The sequence below is a fragment of the Salvelinus fontinalis genome, chromosome 21 (assembly GCF_029448725.1).
Source record: "Salvelinus fontinalis isolate EN_2023a chromosome 21, ASM2944872v1, whole genome shotgun sequence".
NCBI classification, from domain to species: Eukaryota; Metazoa; Chordata; class Actinopteri; order Salmoniformes; family Salmonidae; genus Salvelinus; species Salvelinus fontinalis.
Window position 1 is genome coordinate 25,813,311 of NC_074685.1, and position 24,342 is coordinate 25,837,652.

Sequence of the window (24,342 nt, forward strand, 5' to 3'; positions counted from 1 at the left end):
TAATCAGAGAAAAACAACTCCACTGTAAATTCTGATGCAACTTGGGTGAATAGGTCTACCTGCTACTATTTCTATCACCATCGGTATTTGATATACAAAATAAATAAATATATATATATATATAGTAAGGAGTTTATAATGTACATATACAACCATTTCTTGATAAATACAAACAAAAACACCTTTCACTGGTGACTGTACAGTACTAAAAACAGACAACAGGGTAGACTTCTTAATTGCATTAATTTACTTATGAAGAAAAAATGGTTACAATCAGAAATCCATCTGGTGGTACTAGTAGCCTTGCATTTATTTGTGACATAATAAGACCAATCTGTATAGCTGTGAATGTAGCATGATGTCAATTATGCATCAGGGAGCCTGTGCTCAGTGAGAACTACCTCAGATGGAGGGAAGGGTGTTAGACCACCAGTTCACAAAGCGCACCCTCATCTTCTCATGGACGGAGTTCCTGTTCATTTTGGCGTTGATCTCCACGTACTTTTGTCCAGAGGTGGTGTATGCAGGCCAGGTCACAGGCACATTGGACTCCCCCTTGTTGGGGTCTCTGTGGTGGGAAAGGGGTTGAGGATGGTAAGAAAAACATAATGGTGGGAAACTTCGATTTATCATCGTTTTCGTGAGGATAATATCACTTTAGAATTTGAAATGGTATTTTCTTTTAAATTGCCACACACACTCAAAAGTTTGGACACACCTACTCATTCAAGAGTTTTTCTTTATTTTGACTGTTTCTACATTGTAGAATAATAGTGAAGACATCAAAACTATGAAATAACACATATGGAGTCATGCAGTAAACAAAAAAGAGTTAAACAAATGTAATATTCTTAAAAAAAAATCAAGTGCTATGATGAAACTAGCTCTCATGAGGACCGCTACAGGAAAGGAACACCCAGAGTTACCTCTGCTGCAGAGAATAAGTTCATTAGAGTTACCAGCCTCAGAAATTACAGCCCAAATAAATGCTTCAGAGTAACAGACACATCTCAACATCAACTGTTCAGAGGAGAACGCGTGAATATGGCCTTAACGGTCAAATTGCTGCAAAGAAACCACTACCAAAGAACACCAATAATAAGAAGAGACTTGCCTGGGCCAAGAAACACGACCAATGGACATGAGACCAGTCGAAATCTGTGCTTTGGTCTGATCAGTCCAAATTTGAGATTTTTGGTTCCAACCGCCGTGTGTTTGTGAGACGCAGAGTAGGTGAACAGATGATCTCTGCATGTGTGGTTCCCACCGTGAACCACGGAGGAGGAGGTGTGACGTGTGGGGGTGCTTTGCTGGTGACACTGTCAGTGATTTATTTAGAATTCAAGACACACTTAACCAGCATGGCTACCACAGCATTCTGCAGCGATACGCCATCCCATCTGGTTTGCGCTTAGTGGCACTATCATGTGTAAGGGCTATTTGACGAAGGAGAGGGATGGAGTGCTGCATCAGATGACCTGGCCTCCACAATCACCCAACCTCCACCCAACTGAGATTGTTAGGGATGAGTTGGACTGCAGAGTAAAGGAAAAGCAGCCAACAAGTGCTCAGCATATGTGGGAACTCCTTCAAGAATGTTGGAAAAGCATTCCAGGTGAAGCTGGTTGAGAGAATGCCAAGAGTGTGCAAAGCTGTCATCAAGGCAAAGGGTGCTACTTTGAAGAATCTAAAATCTATTTTGATTTGTTTAACACTTTTTTGGTTACAACATGATTCCATGTGTGTTAATACATACTTTGGATGTCTTCACTATTATTCTACAATGTATATGAGTTGGTGTGCCCACAGGTTGGCTGATACTGTGTGTGTGTGTGTATATATATATATATATATATATATATATATATATATATATATATATAGACATATATCCCCCACAGGGTGTGATTACTGTATATGATTGCTTTGCAGCTCTTTCTTACCCGGTCCTGGCGAAGTTGGTCCAGTAGGCGATAAAGTATTTGGAGACATTGCGGTGCTTGGGCCAGTATGCCAGGGGCGTGGTGAAGGGCTTGCCGAACACAAACTGCAGGTCCTCAGCGTGGTCAGCCTCCATCCAGCTGGGGAAAGGTAGGACTATCCCGGACATGCGGCTGGGCTCTGAGAACAGGTAGGAGTAGGTGCGTGCAGATCTGGGATAGGGCAAGGAGAGGGGGAATGATTAGATATCCGATATGTGACGCTGGGATAGGAAACAGCACATACTAGGGGAGAAAGGCTGTGCTAGAGTAACAAGGAGGTAGACTCACTGGGCATTGGAGGCGTGCAGATAGAGAGCAGCCTGGGTAGGAACCAGGAAGACGTAGTCAGTCTCGATCATAACAACAGTCTTCTTGATGGTCTCCTGACTGGGCTTATCTCCCCAGTCTGCCGTGTACTCTGCGAAAGCGCTATTGATAGAGGCCTCTCCCTTCTTAGTCAAAGAACCCAGGAGCAGTTTCACATCTGACCTTCAGTGAGGAAGCGAGAGATTAGTCTCAAGAGATCTAACAACCCCTTCTTAAGCCAACTGTGTTAGGGACCTGCCCAAACTGATAACCCTATTCTTTTTAATACATGTTTTATTCTACTCCTACTTGTTAGTTAGACTTGGTTGCTTCTATAAAATGCTTTGTGGGTACATCTGCTGTCCCATTTAAGCTACACAATGCACATGGCCAACACTGAACAGACTACCCTCCTCCTCCCAGGTAACCAATCAGCCCAAAGTCACTCACAGAGGGAGGTTAGCGATTGGCTTGTTGACGGCGGGTAAATCTAATCCAGTGAATAGGTGGGCATCCATGCTGTTGACCCCTGCAAGGTAGTCAATGTCAGCAGCATTGTGGAACAGTTTCCCTGGGTGATCAGGCAGGAAGTCCCCATCGATCACTGGGGAGAGGGCCAGGTTGCCCACTATGGGGTCTAGAGGAGGCAGGCAGAGAAATATATACCTTTTAACGCTATGGGTAGGACATGGCCATCACCAAATTCCTGTGTAAAATGGTGGGCTGAGGAGATATGTGAGCTTCAGGCTAATGCTCATCTATACAGGCATCAATGCATGCAAACCGCAACTTCCTTAGCATCTTTCTCAAAGTGTGCCACAGCCCCTTATAGTAACCTCAGTGAATACTCACTGGAGGGAGAACCAGCCAGGGACAGGGTACCAGCAAGGGTGAGCTCCTTAGCGTCAATGAGCTTCAGGCAGGCCATCATCTGATCATCAATGGGGCAGCCCACCTTCCCAGCAACCTAAAGAGAGGAGGATGAGACCACCCTTTAACAACCAACATGCATCTCTGTCAGTTTTATACCCCCCAATGTTACTGAAGTACACATACCATCTCTGCAAAGGCACGAGGGTTGTTGTTGATGGCCCAGGGGCAGAGAGCAACGCCACTCTGGGAGATGGCCCTGCGGATCAGCCCTTTGTTATGGGGAGAAAGCGTCTGTGGGGAGTAAAGTACATTCAAACTCAAATTAGTACATTGCATTTTCTGCATTTGCTAATCTGTTAATACTATGGACGGAGGACACAAGCCGAAAGCCATATCCTTACCTACAGTATCTTTACTTACAATCATAACAGGAACCTTGGTTAATGCTTTCATATACTGTATCTAACAATCGAAAAAGGTACAACTTAAAATGGTCTAAAGTACAAGTGTTTTCCATCACCCTGTTTATTAGATCACAGAGGTCTCAGGAACTCGGCTGACCATCACTCTGTACAGGACATCGTGGTTCAGAATAAGGTATCAGAAGTCTCCCTGTTCTCATTGTTAAACGTATCAAATGTAATAAACTAATGTCATAGACACGAGTTACCAGAAACTACACACTGTGACAGTAAACTTATGTTTTATGACAGGATGACACTGATTAATAATGATATTATAATGAAGAGTATATAACATTGAGACTGAAGAAACATCATTGTAATGTCCTTTTTTGTACTTCGACATGACTACCTTTGCCCTGAAAGCTTTGTATTAAAACTGTTAGTTCTCTTTTTAGTCCCACACCTGGAAGCTGACGCTAGCAGCGCCTGCAGACTCTCCGAAGACGGTGATGTTGTTGGGGTCTCCTCCGAAGGCGCGGATGTTCCTGTTCACCCAGGCAATGGCAGCATGCTGGTCCCACAAACCATAGTTACCTGACATGGAAGACCGCTCTGTGAGCCAGCAGCAGTACTCTCCCTACTAACATACTGTACACCTGGCTCCCACAGAATGGCAAAAGTTTCTGAGAGCCAGTTGATGATTAAAGGTCAGATGAACACCGTATTCTTAATCAGTATTATCATATAGTGGATTCAGTCACCTGAGAATCACTACATGAAGAAAAGGTCAATGTCATACATCAGCTGATGCGGCACAGATCATACCAAAGCCACCCGCCCACCCACCACCCACCTAGCCAGCCAGGCAAAGCCTCGGTTGATACCTACCAGGTCCGCTGGCATCTCCAGAGCTGAGGAAGCCCAGGGTGCCCACACGGTAACCCAGAGTCACCACGATGACATTGCCCCTATTTGCAATCTCCTCCCCGTCGTACAGATAGTTATCCAAGAAGTTAGCGCCCATAGAGCCTCCAACCAGGTAACCACCTCCAAAGATCCAAACCATGACTGGCAGCCCAGTGGAAACTAGGAAGGGAGGAGATATATTTCAATACATTTGCAGAATTACACCATAGTTATATTATTATTAGTATTATTAAACATCAGCAGACCATACTGTATGATGTTTTGATATGTGGATAAAGACATCCTACTCTTGTGACAGGTACGGGTGAAAGACACAGGTGAATGTTACATACCACTGAGGCCCTGAGGGACCCAGATGTTCAGGTAAAGGCAGTCCTCTTGGCCACGGGTGTCAGACTGGAGCAAGTTCAGCTGCATGCACCTCGGCTTGAACTCTGTAGCCTTAAGAACACCTGGAAGGAGACACAAGGAGAATCAGTCAGTCAACTGAGATGAGTGTTAGGAAGGCTAAGGTCTGATATGGTCCAATATGGATGTCCAATATTTATTTTACAATCTGCTTCTGTATTACTAAATTGTTTTCCTTGCTTTATGGATGGACATTGGAGGCATTTAGTTTTTTACCCACCATCCCATCCAGGGTGACGCTTGGGCTTCTCAAAAATGCCAGGCTGGTCAGCGTAGGGGATTCCTTTGAAGACATCCATGGTGCGTAAGAGTCCATCAGAATTGACCTTTTTCCCTTTCACCATGCCTCCCTCAGTGTACACCACTCCAAGCTACAAATGCACACGCCAAAAGGGCAGATACCAACTCATTACACATTCAGTAATATATGCAAGTGTGAAACTGTTTTTATTATGCACAAATGTATTCAGTGTTGTTGTTTTATGCATGTAGTGGTGTCATTGTTTTGAGTTTTTCTATTAGTGAACTGTTGCAAAAAAGGTGTTCAGCTGTTGAATTCACATTGCTTATCAACCTGTTAATGATAAAGATGTCAAAAACCTGCAGTGCGAGTACAAATGCAGGTGAAGTTCTTAACCCTTTGTGTTTCACTATTGGTTACTTTATCAGTATAAACAATTTCATATTTAGCCTATTTTATTTGTGAAACTACAATGATCTCCAAAAGTATTGGGAAATGTACACATTTTTTAATATTTTGGCTCTATGTTACACCACTTTGAATTTGAAATAATGCCCATGAGGTTAAAGTGCAGACAATTAGCTTTAATTTGAGTGTTTTTTCATCTATATCGGGAGAACTGTTTACAAATTTCAGCACTTTTTGTCCCCCCATTTTAGGGTACCAAAGGTGTTACGACAAATTCACTTATTTGTGTATTAAAGTATTTGGTCCCATATTCATAGCACACAATGACTAAATCAAGCTTGTGACACTACAAATTTGTGGGATGCATTTGCTGTTTGTTTTGGTTGTGTTTCAGATTATTTTGTGACCCATAGAAATGTATGGTTAATAATGTATTGTCATTTGAGTCACTTTTATTGTAAATAAGAATAGATAATAACAGATACACCCCCCTGCTAACCTCCCCTGTTATTGTAAAATGAGAGGTTAGCATGTCTTGGGGGTATGACATGTGAGTCTAACTTTCTCGCTCCTTATTTACGACTCATTCAGGATGATCTGTAATCATGGTAGCATACATATCAATGTAGAAGTTTTTAGAAACATATTCTATTCTTATTTTCGATAAAAGTGACAAAAAAATGACAGTACATTATTTACCACAAAATAATCTGAAACACAATCAAAACAGCAAATGCATCCAACAAATTCGTAGTCACAAGCTTGATGTAGTCATTGCGTGCTATGAATTTGGGACCAAATAATGAACTTTTTATTACTTGAACACACAAGTGAATTTGTCCCAATACCTTTGGTCCCCTAAAATGGGGGGACTCTGTAATTTCTAAACGGTTCACCCGATATGGATGAAAATACCCTCAAATTAAAGCTGACAGTCTGCACTTTTACCTAATAGTCATTGTATCACTTCCAAAGTGCTGGAGTAGAGCCAATACAAAACATTTGTGACTGTTCCAATACTTTAAGCTCACTGTATATTTCTACTGTATCATTTTTACCTCTATAAGGTGATCAAAACCACAGATAGTTCTAAAAACACATTATAGCTACATTAAAACACCTACATTATTAACAAATATCATGTTTGGAAATGGGTTTCAGAATAAAAAAAAAATTATAATCTTTAATTACACCAAATAAACTAAAATGGACTTACAGTGGCGGCCGAGGCGGACCCCAGGAACAGGGCAGAGGCAACCAAAATACCCAGTGTCTTCATCATGCTGGTCCAGAGACACCTGTAAGCACAACTTTTATACAGGAGACCCCTCCCATCTGTTCTGTTCCAGCTAGGGTTTCACAATGTCCATTACCCTGAGTCATAGTTACCGCCACGTATCTTCCCCTCTACCCAGACAGATGGTAACAGAGAAAAATAAAATTGGGAGGGCTCCCATGGTGGGCTCTGGTACAGTACATGAAATGTTTATTTTTCAACTGATATATATATATATATATATATATATATATAGTTGACGTCGGAAGTTTACATACACTTAGGTTGAAGTCATTAAAACTAGTTTTTCAACCACTCAACACATTTCTTGTTAACAAACTATAGTTTTGGCAAGTCAGTTAGGACATCTACTTTGTGCATGACACAAGTAATTTTTCCAACAATTGTTTACAGACAGATTATTTCACTTATAATTCACTGTATCACAATTCCAGTGGGTCAGAAGTTTACATACACTAAGTTGACTGTGCCTTTAAACAGCTTGGAAAATTCCAGAAAATGATGTCATGGCTTTAGAAGCTTCTGATAGGCTAATTGACATCATTTGAGTCAATTGGAGGTGTACCTGTGGATGTATTTCAAGGCCTACCTTCAAACTCAGTGCCTCTTTGCTTGAAATCATGGGAAAATCAAAAGAAATCAGCCAAGACCTCCGAAAAAAAATTGTAGACCTCCACGAGTCTGGTTCATCCTTGGGAGCAATTTCCAAAATCCTGAAGGTACCACGTTCATCTGTACAAACAATAGTACGCAAGTATAACACCAGGGGACCACGCAGCCGTCATACCGCTCAGGAAGGAGACGCGTTCTGTCTCCTAGAGATTAACTTACTTTGGTGCAAAAAGTGCAAATCAATCCCAGAACAGCAAAAGACCTTGTGAAGATGCTGGAGGAAACAGGTACAAAAGTATCTATGTCTACAGTAAAACGAGTCCTATATCGACATAACCTGAAAGGCCGCTCAGCAAGGAAGAAACCACTGCTCCAAAACCACCATAAAAAAGCCAGACTACGGTTTGCAACTGCACATGGGGTCCAAATATACTTTTTGGAGAAATGTCCTCTGGTCTGATGAAACAAAAATAGAACTGTTTGGCCATAATGACCATTGTTATGTTCGGAGGAAAAGGGGGGATGCTTGCAAGCTGAAGAATACCATCCCAACCGTGAAGCACGGGGTTGGCAGCATCATGTTGTGGGGGTGCTTTGCTGCAGGAGGGACTGATGCACTTCACAAAATAGATGGCATCATGAAGATGAAAAATGTGGATATATTGAAGCAACAGTTCAAGACATCAGTCAGGAAGTTAAAGCTTGGTCGCAAATGGGTCTTCCAAGTGGACAATGACACCAAGCATACTTCCAAAGTTGTGGCAAAATGGCTTAAGGACAACAAAGTCAAGGTATTGGAGTGACCATCACAAAACCCTGACCTCAATCCTATAGAACATTTGTGGGCAGAATTGAAAAAGCGTGTGCGAGCAAGGAGGCCTACAAACCTGACTCAGTTACACCAGCTCTATCAGGAGGAATGGGCCGAAATTCATCCATCTTATTGTGGGGAGCTTGTGGAAGTCTACCCGAAACGTTTGACCAAAGTTAAACAGTTTAAAGGCAATGCTACCAAATACTAATTGAGTGTATGTAAACTTCTGACCCACTGGGAATGTGATGACAGAAATAAAAGCTGAAATAAATCACTCTATTATTCAGAAATTTCACATTCTTAAAATAAAGTGGTGTTCCTAACTGACCTAAAACAGGGAATTTTTACTTGGATTAAATGTCAGAAATTGTGACACTAGATAGATAGGTGTATACATATACAGTGGGGCAAAAAAGTATTTAGTCAGCCACCAATTGTGCAAGTTCTCTCACTTAAAAAGATGAGAGAGGCCTGTAATTTTCATCATAGGTACACTTCAACTATGACAGACAAAATTAGGGGAAAAAATCCAGAAAATCACATTGTAGGATTTTTTATGAATTTATTTGCAAATTATGGTGAAAAATAAGTATTTGGTCACCTACAAACAAGCAAGATTTCTGGCTCTCACAGACCTGTAACTTCTTCTTTAAGAGGCTCCTCTGTCCTCCACTCGTTACCTCTATTAATGGCACCTGTTTGAACTTGTTATCAGTATAAAAGACACCTGTCCACAACCTCAAACAGTCACACTCCAAACTCCACTATGGCCAAGACCAAAGAGCTGTCAAAGGACACCAGAAACAAAATTGTAGACCTGCACTAGGCTGGGAAGACTGAATCTGCAATAGGTAAGCAGCTTGGTTTGAAGAAATCAACTGTGGGAGCAATTATTAGGAAATGGAAGACATACAAGACCACTGATAATCTCCCTCGATCTGGGGCTCCACGCAAGATCTCACCCCGTGGGGTCAAAATGATCAAAAAGAACGGTGAGCAAAAATCCCAGAACCACATGGGGAGACCTAGTGAATGACCTGCAGAGAGCTGGGACCAAAGTAACAAAGCCTACCATCAGTAACACACTACGCCGCCAGGGACTCAAATCCTGCAGTGCAAGACGTGTCCCCCTGCTTAAGCCAGTACATGTCCAGGCCCGTCTGAAGTTTGCTAGAGAGCATTTGGATAATCCAGAAGAAGATTGGGAGAATGTCATATGGTCAGATGAAACCAAAATATAACTTTTTGGTAAAAACTCAACTCGTCGTGTTTGGAGGACAAAGAATGCTGAGTTGCATCCAATGAACACCATACCTACTGTGAAGCATGGGGGTAGAAACATCATGCTTTGGGGCTGTTTTTTTGCAAAGGGACCAGGACGACTGATCCGTGTAAAGGAAAGAATGAATGGGGCCATGTATTGTGAGATTTTGAGTGAAAACCTCCTTCCATCAGCAAGGGCATTGAAGATGAAACGTGGCTGGACAATGGTCCCAAACACACCGTCCGGGCAACAAAGGAGTGGCTTCGTAAGAAGCATTTCAAGGTCCTGGAGTGGCCTAGCCAGTCTCCAGATCTCAACCCCATAGAAAATCTTTGGAGGGAGTTAAGTCCGTGTTGCCCAGCAACAGCCCCAAAACATCACTGCTCTAGAGGAGATCTGCATGGAGGAATGGGCCAAAATACCAGCAACAGTGTGTGAAAACCTTGTGAAGACTTACAGAAAACGTTTGACCTCTGTCATTGCCAACAAAGGGTTTATAACAAAGTATTGAGATAAACTTTTGTTATTGACCAAATACTTATTTTCCACCATAATTTGCAACTAAATTCATTAAAAATCCTACAATGTGATTTTCTGGATTTTTTTTCTCTCATTTTGTCTGTCATAGTTGAAGTGTACCTATGATGACAATTACAGGCCTCTCTCATCTTTTTAAGTGGGAGAACTTGCACAATTGGTGGCTGACTAAATACTTTTTTGCCCCACTGTATGTATACACATACACACAAATATATAAAATAAATAATTTGTAAAAATCCAAATAACTTTACAGATCTTCATTGTAAAGTGTTTAAACACCGTTTCCCATGCTTGTTCAATGAACCATAAACAATTAATGAATATTCACCTGTGGAACGGTCATTTTGTTATTTTTACCAATCAGTGCCATTCTTTGTGAGGCATTGGAAAACTTCCCTGGTCTTTGTGGTTGAATCTCTGTTTGAAATTCCCTACACGACTGAGGAACCTTACAGATAATTGCATGTGTGGGGTACAGAGATGAGGTAGTCATTCATAAAAATCATGTTAACCCCTATTATTGCACACACAGTGCGTCCATGCAACTTATGTGATTTTTTAAGCAAATGTTTACTCCTGAACTTATTTAGGCTTGCCATAAATTGGGTTGAATACTTGACACAAGACATTTCAACTTTTCATTTTTTATTAATTTGTCTAAAAACAAAATTCCACTTTGACATTATGGGGTATTAGGTGTCGATTAATGATAAAATCTCAATGTAATACCTCTTATATTCAGTCTATCAGAAAACAAAATGTGGAAAAGGTCAAGGGTGGGAATACTTTTTGAAGGCAATGTATGTGACCTTGAGCATGGACTGAAATATCCATGGTGACAGAGTTAGATAGCAGATTTTTGGAGGTGTGTTTCGTGTAGCCTTTTCCATTGGTTATGGTTATGTGCACAGCCAGATAAGCTACCCAACTGATAGCTTATTGATAACTGATACACTTCTCCTCAATTGATCTTTCCATTGTGGACAATAACAGGAAAGATCACTGCTCAACGTAAAAGGGAAACTTCCCAATTTTTCAACTTCATATTCATTTCCAGCACCACCCCAACATCATGTGAAAACAGCCCATTTCTATGGTAAAAAAAATAGAAAGATAAGTGTTTCCAATGACAACCAATTAGTAGGCAATGCCTACTCACAATTGGTCAAAAATCACATGATGCACACCGCTGATGTCATTGAAAACACAGTTGAAGTCAGAAGTTTACATATACCTTAGCCAAATACATTTAAACTCAGTTTTTCAATTCCCCGTCTTAGGTCAGTTAGGACTTGTTTTACTGTGGATATAGACACTTTTGTACCCGTTTCCTCCAGCATCTTCACAAGGTCCTTTGCTGTTGTTCTGGGATTGATTTGCACTTTTCTCACCAAAGTAAGTTCCTCTCTAGGAGACAGAACGCGTCTCCTTCCTGAGCGGTATGACGGCTGCGTGGTCCCATGGTGTTTATACTTGCGTACTATTGTTTTGTTTGTACAGAAGTACCTTCAGGCGTTTGGAAATTGCTCCCAAGGATGAACCAGACGCGTGGAGGTCTACAGATATTTTTCTGAGGTCTTGGCTGATTTCTTTTGATTTTCCCATGATGGCAAGCAGAGGCACTGAGTTTGAAGGTAGGCCTGAAATACATACACAGGTACAACTCCAATTGAATCAAATTATGTCAATTAGCCTATCAGAAGCTTCTAAAGCCATGACATCATTTTCTGGAATTTTCCAAGCTGTTTAAAGGCAGTCAACTTAGTGTATGTAAACTTCTGACCCACTGCAATTATGATACAGTGAATTATAAGTGAAATAACCTGTCTGTAAACAATTGTTGGAAAAATTACTTGTCTTGGTGTCATGCACAAAGTATATGTCCTAACCAACTTTCCAAAACTATAGTTTGTTAACAAGAAATTTGTGGAGTGATTGAAAAACGAGTTTTATTGACTCCAACCTAAGTGTATGTAAACTTCCGACTTCAACTGTATATTCTTCGTAACAAAACATAGAAACACACCATTTTCAAATACTGTATGTTGATGTTGGGGTGGTGCTGGAGATGAATATGAAGTATCCCTTTTAAACATATTAATTGACACTAATTTGGAAACATAAAAAAATACACACAATTGTATGTTTTTACAGTGAATTAAGCAAGTTTGTACAATTCCACAATCCATTTCTGTCAGGGTAGGTATGGACATTTTCCATTCTCACATATAAACCAGCATCTGTCTCCATCTCGTCGTCAATTCCCTCTGAGGGATGAAACTCATCTTCCTCCTCTTCATCACCATCGTCTTCACTCTCTGGGGCCTTTTGCCTGGTAGCAAAACTTTCAGGCCCAGAAGGGTATGGTGCTACAGAAAACACATATACAATGTATCAATGATGGATGTCCTAGACAAAACTCCCAATATTAATTTGTTAAAGAACCCCACCAGAGGGCAATGCCGCCCTTATTAAGATGTAATTCCTGTCCTATAGCACCTAAATTGTCGTTTAGGTTCCACCTCCGAAGAATGATGTAGGCTGCTAATACATATTCACAAATTAGGGGTGGCTACGGTGGTGATTTCCGTGTGGAGTGGAGAAATAATAACAAGTACGGCACTGACAGCTATCAGTGTAGCTAGCTGGCATACTAACCTTACGTAGCTAGCTAATGTTATCAGTTGTTGCTACACCGTATTGAAAGATTAGCTAGCTGGTTAGACTATGGCTTGTTCTGGAGCTGGATTCTTCATAAGCATTTAGGGAAAACTTTGCCATAGATAGATAGGGGAAACCAGTATCTTTGACTTTGCCATCTATTGTTATCTCCAAAGTTCTGGCATCTTTCATAAATTGCTGCCGCAAATCCGGATAGACAAATATTAAGTAGTTTCGACTAGAGATGCGTTTTCTACATTGTAATTGACACAGTGCAACGTTTGGTAGGCTGCTAACAGGCTATTTTATTTAAGTAGGCAAGTCGGTTAAGAATAAATTCTTACTTACAATGATGGCCTACCCCGGCCAAACCCTAACGACGCTGGGCCAATTGTGCACTGCCCTATGGGACTCCCAATCATGGCCGGTTGTGATACAGCCTAGAATCGAACCAGGCTCTGTTGTCTCTAGCACTGAGATGCAGTGCCTTAGATCACTGCGACACTCGGGATCCCGAGTCGTCAGCCCGTGCTCATGCCATGTTCCTCAAAGCTAGGGGAAGTGAAATACAGCCTCCCGGGTGGGGCAGTTGTCTAGGGCACTGCATCGCAGTGCTAGCTGCGCCACCAGAGTCTCTGGGTTCGCGCCCAGGCTGGGCTGGGTTCGCGCCCAGGCTCTGTCGCAGCCGGCCGCAACCGGGAGGTCCGTGGGGCGACGCACAATTGGCATAGCTTAGGGAGGGTTTGGCCGGTAGGGATATCCTTGTCTCAGTATGTAAAAATGTAATAAAAATGTATGCACTCTACTGTAAGTCGCTCTGGATAAGAGCGTCTGCTAAATTACTAAAATGTAAATGATGGGCTACAATGACTTTGCTCATGACGCACGCCGCAAATTATATGGAACAACACATTGAGCGCATCGGACACGAAACACAAATGCAAATGTAACAGCAGCAGAAAATAGAAGTTTGTGGATTTTTTTCCACGGGTGACTTTTCATTATAGGATAGACACTTGTGATTCTAGTTGCACCAATCAAAGTAGTGGAGCATGGTCAAAACCATTAATCTTGGGGTGATGGGGTTCCAAAATGCAGTCATATAACATGCAATTTTACCAAATATACAGTACCTTCAGAAAGCATTCACACATTTTCCCCCACATTTTGTTGTGTTACAAAGTGGGATTAAAATGGATTTGTCATTTTGTCACCGATCTACACAAAATACTCTAATGTCAAGGTGGAAGAGAAATTCTAACATTTGTTTTAAAAAGAAATGCAAAAATAAAAACACTAACGTATCTTGATTACATAAGTATTCAACCCCCTGAGTCAATCCATGTTAGAATCACCTTTCACAGCGATTACAGCTGTGAATCTTTCTGGGTAAGTCTCTAAGAGCTTTGCAAACCTGGATTGTACAATATTTGCACATTATTATTTTTTTTACATTCAATCAAGCTCTGTCAAGTTGGTTGTTGATCATTGCAAGACAGCCATTTTTAAGTCTTGCCATTAATTTTCAAGACGATTTAAGTCAACTGTAACTAGGCCACTCAGGAACATTCAATGTTGTATTGGTAAGCAACTCCAGGTGTATATTTGTCCATATTATTGTTCTGCTGAAAGGTGAATTTGTCGCTTTGTATTGAGGACATGAAGTTTGTTTCTTTGTCACATTTTTTGCAGTTTTACTTTAGTCCCTTATTGAAAACAGGATGCACATTTTGGAATATTTTTTATTCTGTATAGGTGTCCTTTTTTCCCACTCTGTCAATTAGGTTAGTATTTTGGAGTAACTACAATTTTGTTGATCCATCCAGTTCTCTCCCATCGCAGCCTTTAAACTGTAACTGCTTTAAAGTCACCACTGGCCTCATGGTGAAATCCCTGAGCAGTTTCCTTTCTCTCCGGCAACTGAGTTAGGAAGGACGCCTGTATCTTTGTAGTGACTGGGTGTATTGATAAACCATCCAAAGAGTAATTAATAACTTGCTCAAAGGGATATTCAATGTCTGCTTTAAAAAAAGACTTGAATCGACTGAGGGATTTTACAGATAATTGTGTGTGGGGTACAGAGATGAGGTAGTCATTCAAAAATGTTAAGCACTATTAATGCAAACAGAGTGAGTCCATGCAACTTATGTGAGACTTGTTAAGCACATTTTTACTCCTGAACTTATTTTTTACCCCCTTTTTCTCCCCAATTTCGTGGTATGCAATTATTAGTAGTTACTGTCTCGTCTCATCGCTACAATTCCCGTACGAGAGACAAAGGTCAAGAGCCATGCGCCCTCCGAAACAACCCAGCCAAGCCACACTGCTTCTTAACACAGCGCGCATCCAACCCGGAAGCCAGCCGTACCAGTGTCGGAGGAAACACCGTACACCTAGCGATCTGGTCAGCGTGCACTGCGCCCGGCCCGCCACAGGAGTCACTAGTGCGCGATGAGACAAGGATATCCCTACCGGCCAAACCCTCCCTAACTCAGACAACGCTGGCCCAATTGTGTGTTGCCCCATGGACCTCCCGGTCGCGGCCGGCTGCGACAGAGCCTGGGCTCGAACCCAGAGTCTCTGCGATGCAGTGCCTTAGACCACCGCGCCACCCGGGAGGCCCCCTCCTGAACTTATTTAGGCTTGCCATAACAAAGGGGTACTTATACTTATTGACTCAAGACATTTTAGCTTTCCATTTGTAAATTAATTTCACTTTGACATTATGGGGTATTGTGTGCAGTAGGGCTGTGGTGGTCACAAAATTTTGTCAGTTGGCGATTGTCAAGCAAATAACTGTTGGTCTCAAGGTAATTGACCGTTAATTAACAAAAAACACATTTAGCATCTCCTGGCTTCCTACAAGCCACTGATGCAGACCTTTGGAAGATCTACATTTTAAAAAAGTCTAATAAATCAATGTAATATAGCCTACATCTTCACAATGAATTCATTATTTATTTTAGACAGATCTAAAGAACCATGATATGAAGAAAATGTAGTCTATTTCAGAAGAAAATAATAGCATACGCCGAGTCATCCTTATGTTAAGCTATGCCAAATGGCGGTGGGCTACACTAGTTCATTTAGCAGACAAGATTAGCTTATAATTCCGAGGCATTATTTTATAGTATGAAGAATACAATTGAACAAAAATATAAAAATATCAATATTTTGTCCAAACGATGAGGGAGAGCCCACATGCGGCTATTCTGTGTTGAGTGGTTAACAAAGACATAGGTACTCCTATATGCTTAATTTAGAGTTATTAATATAACTTTAGTTGTTCTACAAATGTTGGGCTATATGTTTTGATTTTTAATACATTGTTAAGCTGCATGATGAGACTAATGATGATTTGAAAAAAAGTAACTTGAAAAGGCATGAGCTCTGCTTTGTTTTTGCACAGGCTGTATACACTCCAATAGTCTCTCATTCACAATTTGACAAGCACTTGATAATGCCTCAAATTTCACGGTGGCATTTATGCCTTTTGCGGCATGGAGTGCTGCGTTGTGCCCTTCTCCCGGAGTGCTGCACATTGCGAAGCGCCTCTCACTCACATGGCTCTCCATCACGTGATCGGGTCTTTCTCACAGGCTACAAGTGAAGACAGACACATCGGGGACGCAACTGCAGTCCTTATCCAATTCCGAGGTGTATATTGAAGATACTAGAATAACTGTCCACATTTACTTTTCATCAGCCAACAAGATGAGTAGGCATAACGAACAGCAAAAACACTAGCCTATGTCAATCTACTATCCCACATAGTCCAAAAGTCAACCTATTCTATTCTCTGCAATAAATAAATATTCCAAACATAGTTGTGGGGTGCAATAAATGGCAAATTAATACAACCACAAGCATAAAAATGTCATATTTACGCAATGGCTGAAGCAACAGATAAGAACGTTTAGCTTAAAATGTTGATAAACTATTAGGCTATTTCTTCACATTATAAGCGCAGCAGTGTGCACATGGCAGTAGGCTATTAGCGAGAATATTCCATTTGCGGGAAAACACCCTTATCAAAAGGGACCGCAAATGCGATTATGTTTTTATTATTAAAGGTGCATTTTTATGGTGAAAATTATCTTCCCCAAACTTTAAAGTCACGCGCTGCTTATGTATGCCAGTTAGGCTCTAAACCTTTGTAAAGCTGATTAATGTGCTTAATTTTAAGAAGTTATTTGGCCACTTTAGTTGTGATACAAACCTTATCAAAACATATAGGCCTATGGGCTAGGCTACATGAGGAGTGTGACTATGATTAGAAAAAGTCGCAAAAAAAGGTACTTTCTTATGCTGGGCATCATTCACAAGTGATAATATTAATTCACAAGTGATAATATTAATTCACAAGTGATAGGCTAATATTGTCACCCATCAGAGTATTCTTGAATTAATCTTGTCTTTACATATAATATATGTGTGTAATTTGTTTTGATTTAGAATTGACCATTATCATGCACCTGTCTCGAAACAGGGGCAGCGGGAAAAAAATACATGTAATCTATGCACTTAAATAGCAAAGGGAGGATGCTTTTCCTGTGGTTCATTTCTATGCCAGCCAGGTAGGCTATACTCTTGTTGTAACGATAAACAATGTGCTTAATATTAGGAAAGTTGAAAAAAATACACATTTGCATTGATGTCTGAGTGATTAGAGGGACAATAGAGTGCTGAGTACCAGGCAGTTTGCAAGTTTGTTAGGCTACTAATGACCATCAGCAGCATCAGAGCTTGGAAAAGACTAATTACAGTGACTAAACGATCACATGGAATTTGACTGCTTACATGACTCATGACCGCTAGTGTGGCGGTAATACGGTCACCGCAACAGCACTAATTGTGTGTAGGCCAGTGACAAACAATCTACATTTAATCAATTTGAAATTCAGGCTGTAACACAACAAAATGTGGAAAAAGTTAAGGGGTATGAATACTTTCTGAAGGCACTGTATATTTTTTATACAGATTAACGCAAAAATAAGTGACATTTGACAAATTACCCAAAGGATTATCATAATTTGCTGGTAAAAAAGTGGAGGTTCAAAAACATACGTTTACAGACCCGATTTATATTGCCTGCGTAGAGGACGAACTGTGCAGGTATTTCTGATTAATAAACAATGACATTCTGGTGGGTGGTAATATTAAAATAAAACCAGCCCTGAAAAGAAACGTAGGGAGAAAACTATTAGCACCTCATAGCATAGGGAAAACGCACAGCACTGGCATGGAAAATATCCGAAGTTAACACTTCAACACCAGATACAGTGCATTCGGAAAGTATTCCGGGCCCCTTGACTTTTTCCACATTTTGTTACAGTACAGCCTTGTTCTAAAATTGATTAAAAAAAAAAAAAAAAAAAACTATCCTCATCAATCTACACACAATACCCCATAATGACAAAGCGAAAACAGGTTGTTAGTAACAGTTTTATCCCAGTCTTTGAAATTCTCCTGCACTTCAACCCACACTCAAAAACACCTGTTTTAAATAACTATTCCCCATGGACTGGTTTCTGACCCACTCCCTGGTTTGATTCCAGGCCAGGTTGGCCATAGGAGTGCTACGTCGGTGTTAGGATGACCTGTTTGATCATGGAGGACATGATATCTCGGAGGTCATCAGAGGTGTGGGACAGACACCAGCCGTCCCTCTCGTCACACTCCTCCTCCTGGCTATCGTTCCGATGAACCACGTTTCTTATGCTGAGCCAGGAGCAAGGAGCCAGAAGCATTAGACACAAACAGACAACAAAATGCAGAGATCTTTGCCACTTCTACTCTATGGGCAATTCCAAACAAGATACGCCCAAAGATATTTCTGATGTTTTGGATCTTTCCATAGAAAGGTCATTTGGGGGAAGGATGTTAGGCATATCTTTGAAGTCTGTATCCACAATGATTATTGAGAAATAATTGACCAAAGTTGGGAAATGCATGACATTTTGGCCTTACCCATAAACAAAAATATAAACACAACATGTAAAGTGTTGGTCACATGTTCATGACCTGAAATAAAAGATTCCAGAAATGTTCTATACCCACAAAAAGCTTATTTCTCTCAAATTTTGGACACTAATGTGTGTACATCCCTGTTAGTGAGTATTTCTCCTTTGCCAAGATAATCCATCCACCTGACAGGTGTGGCATACAAGAAGCTGATTAAACAGCCGGATCATTACACAGGTGCACCTTGTGCTGGGGACAATAAAAGGCCACTAAAATGCGCAGTTGTCACAACACAATGCCTCAAGTTTGAGGGAGCTTACAATTTTCACACTGACTGCAGGAATGTCCACCAGAGCTGTTGCCAGAGAATTGAATGTTCAGAATTTGGCAGTATGTCCAACCGGCCTCAAAACCGCGTGTACCCATGCCAGCCCAGGTTTCTTCAGCTGCGGGATCGTCTGAGACCAGCTACCCGGACAGCTGATGAAACTGAGGAGTATTTCTGTCTGTAATAAAGCCCTTATGTGGGGAAAAACACATTCTGAATGCCTTCCCAGGCCCACCCATGGCTGCGCCCCTGCCCAGTCATGTGAAATCCATAGATTAGAGCCTGATGAATTTATTTAGATTGACTGATATCCTTATATGAACTGTACCTCAGTAAAACTATTGAAATTGTTGCATGTTGCATTTATATTTTTGTTCAGTAGACATAGCCATTATTGGTGTCATTTGAAACCTTTTCTTAACATCATAAATGTTAAGGTGTCTTAAGATGAATGCACTAACTGTTGCTCTGGATAAGAGCTGCTAAATTACTAAAATGTAAATAAATATCTTTGGCCAATCTCTTATGGAATCGCCCTTATTCCATGTTGGATCCTACCTCTGCACGTCCAAATCACAGAGCAGATAGCACATCTGCCTTTGCGGGGGCAGGGTCCCATCTCGAAATATGTACGACGACTCCTGGACAAAAAGAAGACAGGGTAGAGGGCAGTTAGCATGTGAGGTTTTATTACTGTGTCATTATTCTTATAAGTACAGTGTAACATGTAGAGCATGTGAGTAAGTTGTGGGGAAGTCTTTGGTCTAATAACTTGAGCTGGTACCCGGTTATATTAGTGTTATGTCCCCCGGAAGGGCCCTCGGGGGCTAAATCTGTAACATTAGCAGCCTGGGGACCTATACAACAAAGAGGGACATTAGCGAGACAATCATCACTAAGACACACACAGTCACAGTCTCACACACACGCCCAGTTGCTCACTTGCTTTGTTGAGTGTGATTGGCAGGGTATAGTTGAACGTGCTCCTCTTGGCCTTCACTGGCATGTCATTTATAGTATATCCTAAAGACAGTCACAGGGGGGAAACAGACAGGGTTTCATAAAACAAAGCATGAGGACTGTATTAATAACAAAGACTGTGGGATTAAATTGTATAGAGTCCCTTACGATTAGTTTGAACCAATCCTCCACCCTGCCCCCACTCCTCACCGTGCTTGGTACTGCAGCGGATCCTGAAGTCCAGCACCTGGTATTTCTTGGCCTCTGTTGTCTTGCGAGGGTCGTAGCCAAACCTCACCCAGAGGCTCCTCCAGGGGCCTGTCACCTTAGGGGAAACACACATGTCAGGTTTGGATGAAATTTGAGTTTATTATGAAGAATTTGCTTTAATTTTATATCCTACTGACTAAATAAGCCACTTTTTGTTTCTCTTCCCTTTCTCCTTCTCCCCGTCAACCACTTCACAAGAGTTTCAATTGAAGTGAATTCTGGAATTGAACAGGACATGGCATGTAAATTGAGAGATGTCGGGGACCCAATTTTTTGGGCCAGAATTTCTGCCGGCACCGCCCCGAATCCCATGACACAACCTTAAGTCAAAATCAGTATGTTTCAATTTTAACATCAACAAATAACCTTCAATTCATTCAAATGTAAATTCTTTAATCAAAAGTGAGAGAAGTAATAAATACATTTACTCAAATTGTCTTTTTCAAATTATCTAAAAAAAAGTGTGTATATTGTCCCATACGCTCAAATTTTTATCCAACTCTTTTACATGGTGACACCATTGCAATTTCCAATACCCGACTTTGAATACCACTGGCGGTCTAGATCTCCTCACCATGTAGTAGGCCACGATAGGGAGCAGCAGCTTCAGTTTATATGGGTGGATGTCCAGGTTGGCCTTGACCGAGTTCCGGGACCAGATGGGCCAGCTCTCAAACATCTACACACAATGTGGTTTGGGAAAAGATAACACAGAGGGGACACCAAAGCAATGTACGCAACATTATTAAGTAACACTTTATAGGTGTACATTTCCATGGGCATATACTGTAGAAACATCTATATATGGAGATGTAAAGAGTATAGGCTAAATCATAGAGATAAAATACAAACTAGCCTATGGGCTAACACTCAAATAAACGCGTCGGTCTTGAAATAGCATTAGGAGAAAAAAGAAAGGCTCAAACTGAAAAAAAGTTATGTTCCTTTGCATCTGTGATTAACGCATCAGTGTTAAACCTTTTAAAGGATCGTACCCTTTTTGTCAATTTTCACCTAAAATGACATACACAAATCTAACTGCCTGTAGCTCAGGACCTGAAGCAAGGATATGCATATTCTTGATATCATTTGAAAGGAAACACTTTGAAGTTTGTGGAAATGTGAACTTAATGTCGGAGAATATGACACATTAGATCTGGTAAAAGAAATTACAAACAAAAAAACATGTTTTCTATTTTTTGGGTTTGTTCCATTATCTTTGAAATGCAAGACAACTTTCAGATTGGAATCTATGTGTAATTTAGATTTTGGCCATCAGATAGCAGCAGTGTGTGTGAAAATCTTCAGACTGATCCAGGGAAGAATTACATTACTGCACAATATTTTGTATCAAGTCTGCCAGGAGTTTGCCCAAATGTGCCGAATTGGTCAATTGATACATTTCCAAGTACTTAACTATAGAGAACATACAGAAATGCTATGGTAATACATTATTTTAGGTTTACACACTCCCAGGAATGTCACACATGATCGATCATTAGCTTATACACTAACTGTCACACATCTAGATGGCCGGGCAGGTGGGTATGGAGCCAGAGACAGCAGAGGGGTCAAACTGTAGAGCCCAGTTCCTACATTTGAACATAAAAATTGACTTGATCAAACAAACCTACGCTATATTTTATTTCTGAGACCCTCAGGATGACAAATCAGAGCAAGATTACTGAATGTAAGTACATTATTTACCTTCAGAGGTGAATGTATCAAACCAGTTGCCGTGATAATTTTTTTGTTGTTGTCCACTCCTCAAACAATAGCATGGTGTCTTTTCACTGTAATAGCTACTGTTAATTGGACATGTCATTCTAATCACATTAGCGCACGTTAGCAACAACCGTCCCGGGTTTAGGGACACCGATTCCATAGTGGTTAAACAATAATACGAAAACTTTTTAAACGTGAAAACATCATCCCTTGTGTGTGACCAGTTCATGCAGACTTCACATCGGCTTGTGAAAAAAGTAACAGAGTAACAACCTCAGAAGCCCAATGCAAAGTATACTGACCTTATTAATTTGTTCCTCTGCACCTTTATGTCACTGGGGTGAACACACACCCTCTTCCAGTTGAACTTCGCAGCCTCCAGGGGCTCCGCGGGGACATTCTTGTCGTCAAAGTTGAGGAAGATGGCGTTGTGAGGCCGACGGGCTCGAATCAAACCAATCAAATTATTCCAGGATACTGTCGGGGGTCAATATCCTTCTATGCATGGAAGATAAGTTAACAATGATTTTTAGCTAATATTCATCAATACAGACAGATATTTGCATGGCACCCCTATGGGTTGACTAATGGCCATATCTATTAGCACTGGCATCTTTAAAACGGGCTTCCTTTCTTGCTCCTGTTGTTAAAAACGTCGTTGTGTAACGTTATTGGGGGGGAATTCTAATGCATTACTGCTGACACACTACATAACATGTTGATGTCCTTTGGCATATTTGTTTCTGAGCTTAATTATCACACTACCTGTGATGAGGGTGAAACTGTGTGTAGTGTTGCTCACACGCCTGCCCCAGTGCCCCTGCTTACTTGTGTTGGATTTCAGGTCGGTAACTGTAGTCCACAGCACTGTCCAGGCGAGAGAAGATGGGTGGAGGAATGAAGAGGGACATAGGCTGCTCAAAGAACTCATTATTCTCCGCTTTACGCAAGAGTATTTTATTGTAGAGGGATGTATGCGAGCTGTCCTTTGCTGAATGCACCACAAGATACTGGAAGTTAGCCATCCCTGCAACAATAAACAATGTACAACATACATCAACAAATACACAATGAAAAGTTATAACAGCACAGATCAAAGTAGGGAGGCAATGGAAAGGAATCATACAGTGATATAATGGGTCAAGTGTTTGGGTTTAGGAAGTTGAACCCTGGAATTTGTATGTTGTCTCAATGACTCCCAGGATGTCCATGTTGATTTGAGATTCCTTGGGGTTGCCTTTGCGCAAAATCCTTTTCACGTGCAGCAGCAGGTTGGTGGATGGGAAACGATTTCCACAGACAGGGTGGCAGAACGGGTCCTTGGGACGAAAGCGCAGCTCCAACCGCCTGCTGGGGTCAGCATAGGTCTGTAGAGAAACATTTCCTGTTTAGTTTATAATAGTCAGCAGACCAATACAAATGGTGGTGGTGAGTATGGGAACAACAACATATCATGTAAGCAGGTTTGCATAGTTGCACTATCACCTCAGTTAGTACAGTAAACGAATACGGTGTGAATTATAACATAGCCAATCAGGACTAGCTAGCTATACATCCATAAACATTGCAAGCTGAGTAACAGCTATCAAGTGATTGACTAGTCGCGCATGCGTTGATTGACGTGTGTAGGTTGCTCACCTTGGACACCCCTTGTATACCCCCAATAGTTTCCAGCATATTGTCCACATTGGAGATAATCCCTGGATACTCCACACAAACGAGTCTATTGTCCTCTGATAGGGAAAGAGTCGCCGAGCTCCCAGGCACCCCACCGACAGTGGTAACTTAATCGCCTGCGCTGCCCGAGCCTGACTGGCGCGTGCCGGTTATCGCTTTCATTGTAAAATTCAAATCGTCCAGCCCCGATGCGGCCATCTCACCTTTGGAGAAATAAATTTCGCCGTTTGAGCCGAGTATGTTATTTAAATGCCCGTATGCTGGGTAATTAGCAACATAATTCACAGATAGAATTTTGGTTTTCTGGTTTGTATACAATTCAAACATTTCGACCAATAAACTCCTACGGGTGGAAACAATTGGACGTGTTTAAAGTTCCGACCAAATAATGAGAATTGTTAGACCTGGATGAATTTAGCAATTGAAGCTGTAGGCCTATCAGTATGTTTGATGTCAGACCATAGTTTGTTTTGTTAAAATAAAACCCCAGGTATAATCGAAAAATTGTGTTAAAGAGGTTATATTTCGTGCTAGAACTCACCTCAACCTCAAGACCTAAAGTGTGTAAAGCAATTTTAAGCCAAACGGGGCCAGTAGAGAGCCAGACTAGCTACAAGGATAAACCACATAGAACAATGAGCCAGATATGTAACCGGATGTATAAATGTTAAGCATACGGTT

The 24,342-nt window shown here is 41.1% G+C and overlaps 2 protein-coding genes across 2 annotated transcripts; both read right to left on the minus strand.

The window, feature by feature from the left end:
* Positions 1-116: 116 nt before the first annotated feature.
* LOC129818503 (bile salt-activated lipase-like) lies at positions 117-19,668 on the minus strand. Its single transcript, XM_055874459.1, has 12 exons — positions 19,588-19,668; positions 6,766-6,847; positions 5,121-5,271; positions 4,825-4,944; positions 4,454-4,651; positions 4,029-4,159; positions 3,345-3,452; positions 3,141-3,255; positions 2,739-2,925; positions 2,271-2,471; positions 1,944-2,153; positions 117-568 (listed from the first exon to the last, which is right to left on the minus strand). Exons 1-12 carry the CDS (start codon positions 19,620-19,622, stop codon positions 403-405), a joined length of 1,704 nt encoding a protein of 567 aa, XP_055730434.1. The 5' UTR covers positions 19,623-19,668; the 3' UTR covers positions 117-402.
* LOC129818506 (general transcription factor 3C polypeptide 5-like) lies at positions 19,625-24,342 on the minus strand. The gene is made up of 8 exons (XM_055874462.1): positions 23,623-24,342; positions 23,111-23,351; positions 22,813-23,011; positions 22,287-22,482; positions 20,834-20,938; positions 20,200-20,314; positions 19,972-20,052; positions 19,625-19,886 (listed from the first exon to the last, which is right to left on the minus strand). The coding sequence occupies exons 5-8, from the start codon at positions 20,936-20,938 to the stop codon at positions 19,720-19,722; spliced, it is 468 nt and encodes a 155-aa protein (XP_055730437.1). The 5' UTR covers positions 22,287-22,482; positions 22,813-23,011; positions 23,111-23,351; positions 23,623-24,342; the 3' UTR covers positions 19,625-19,719.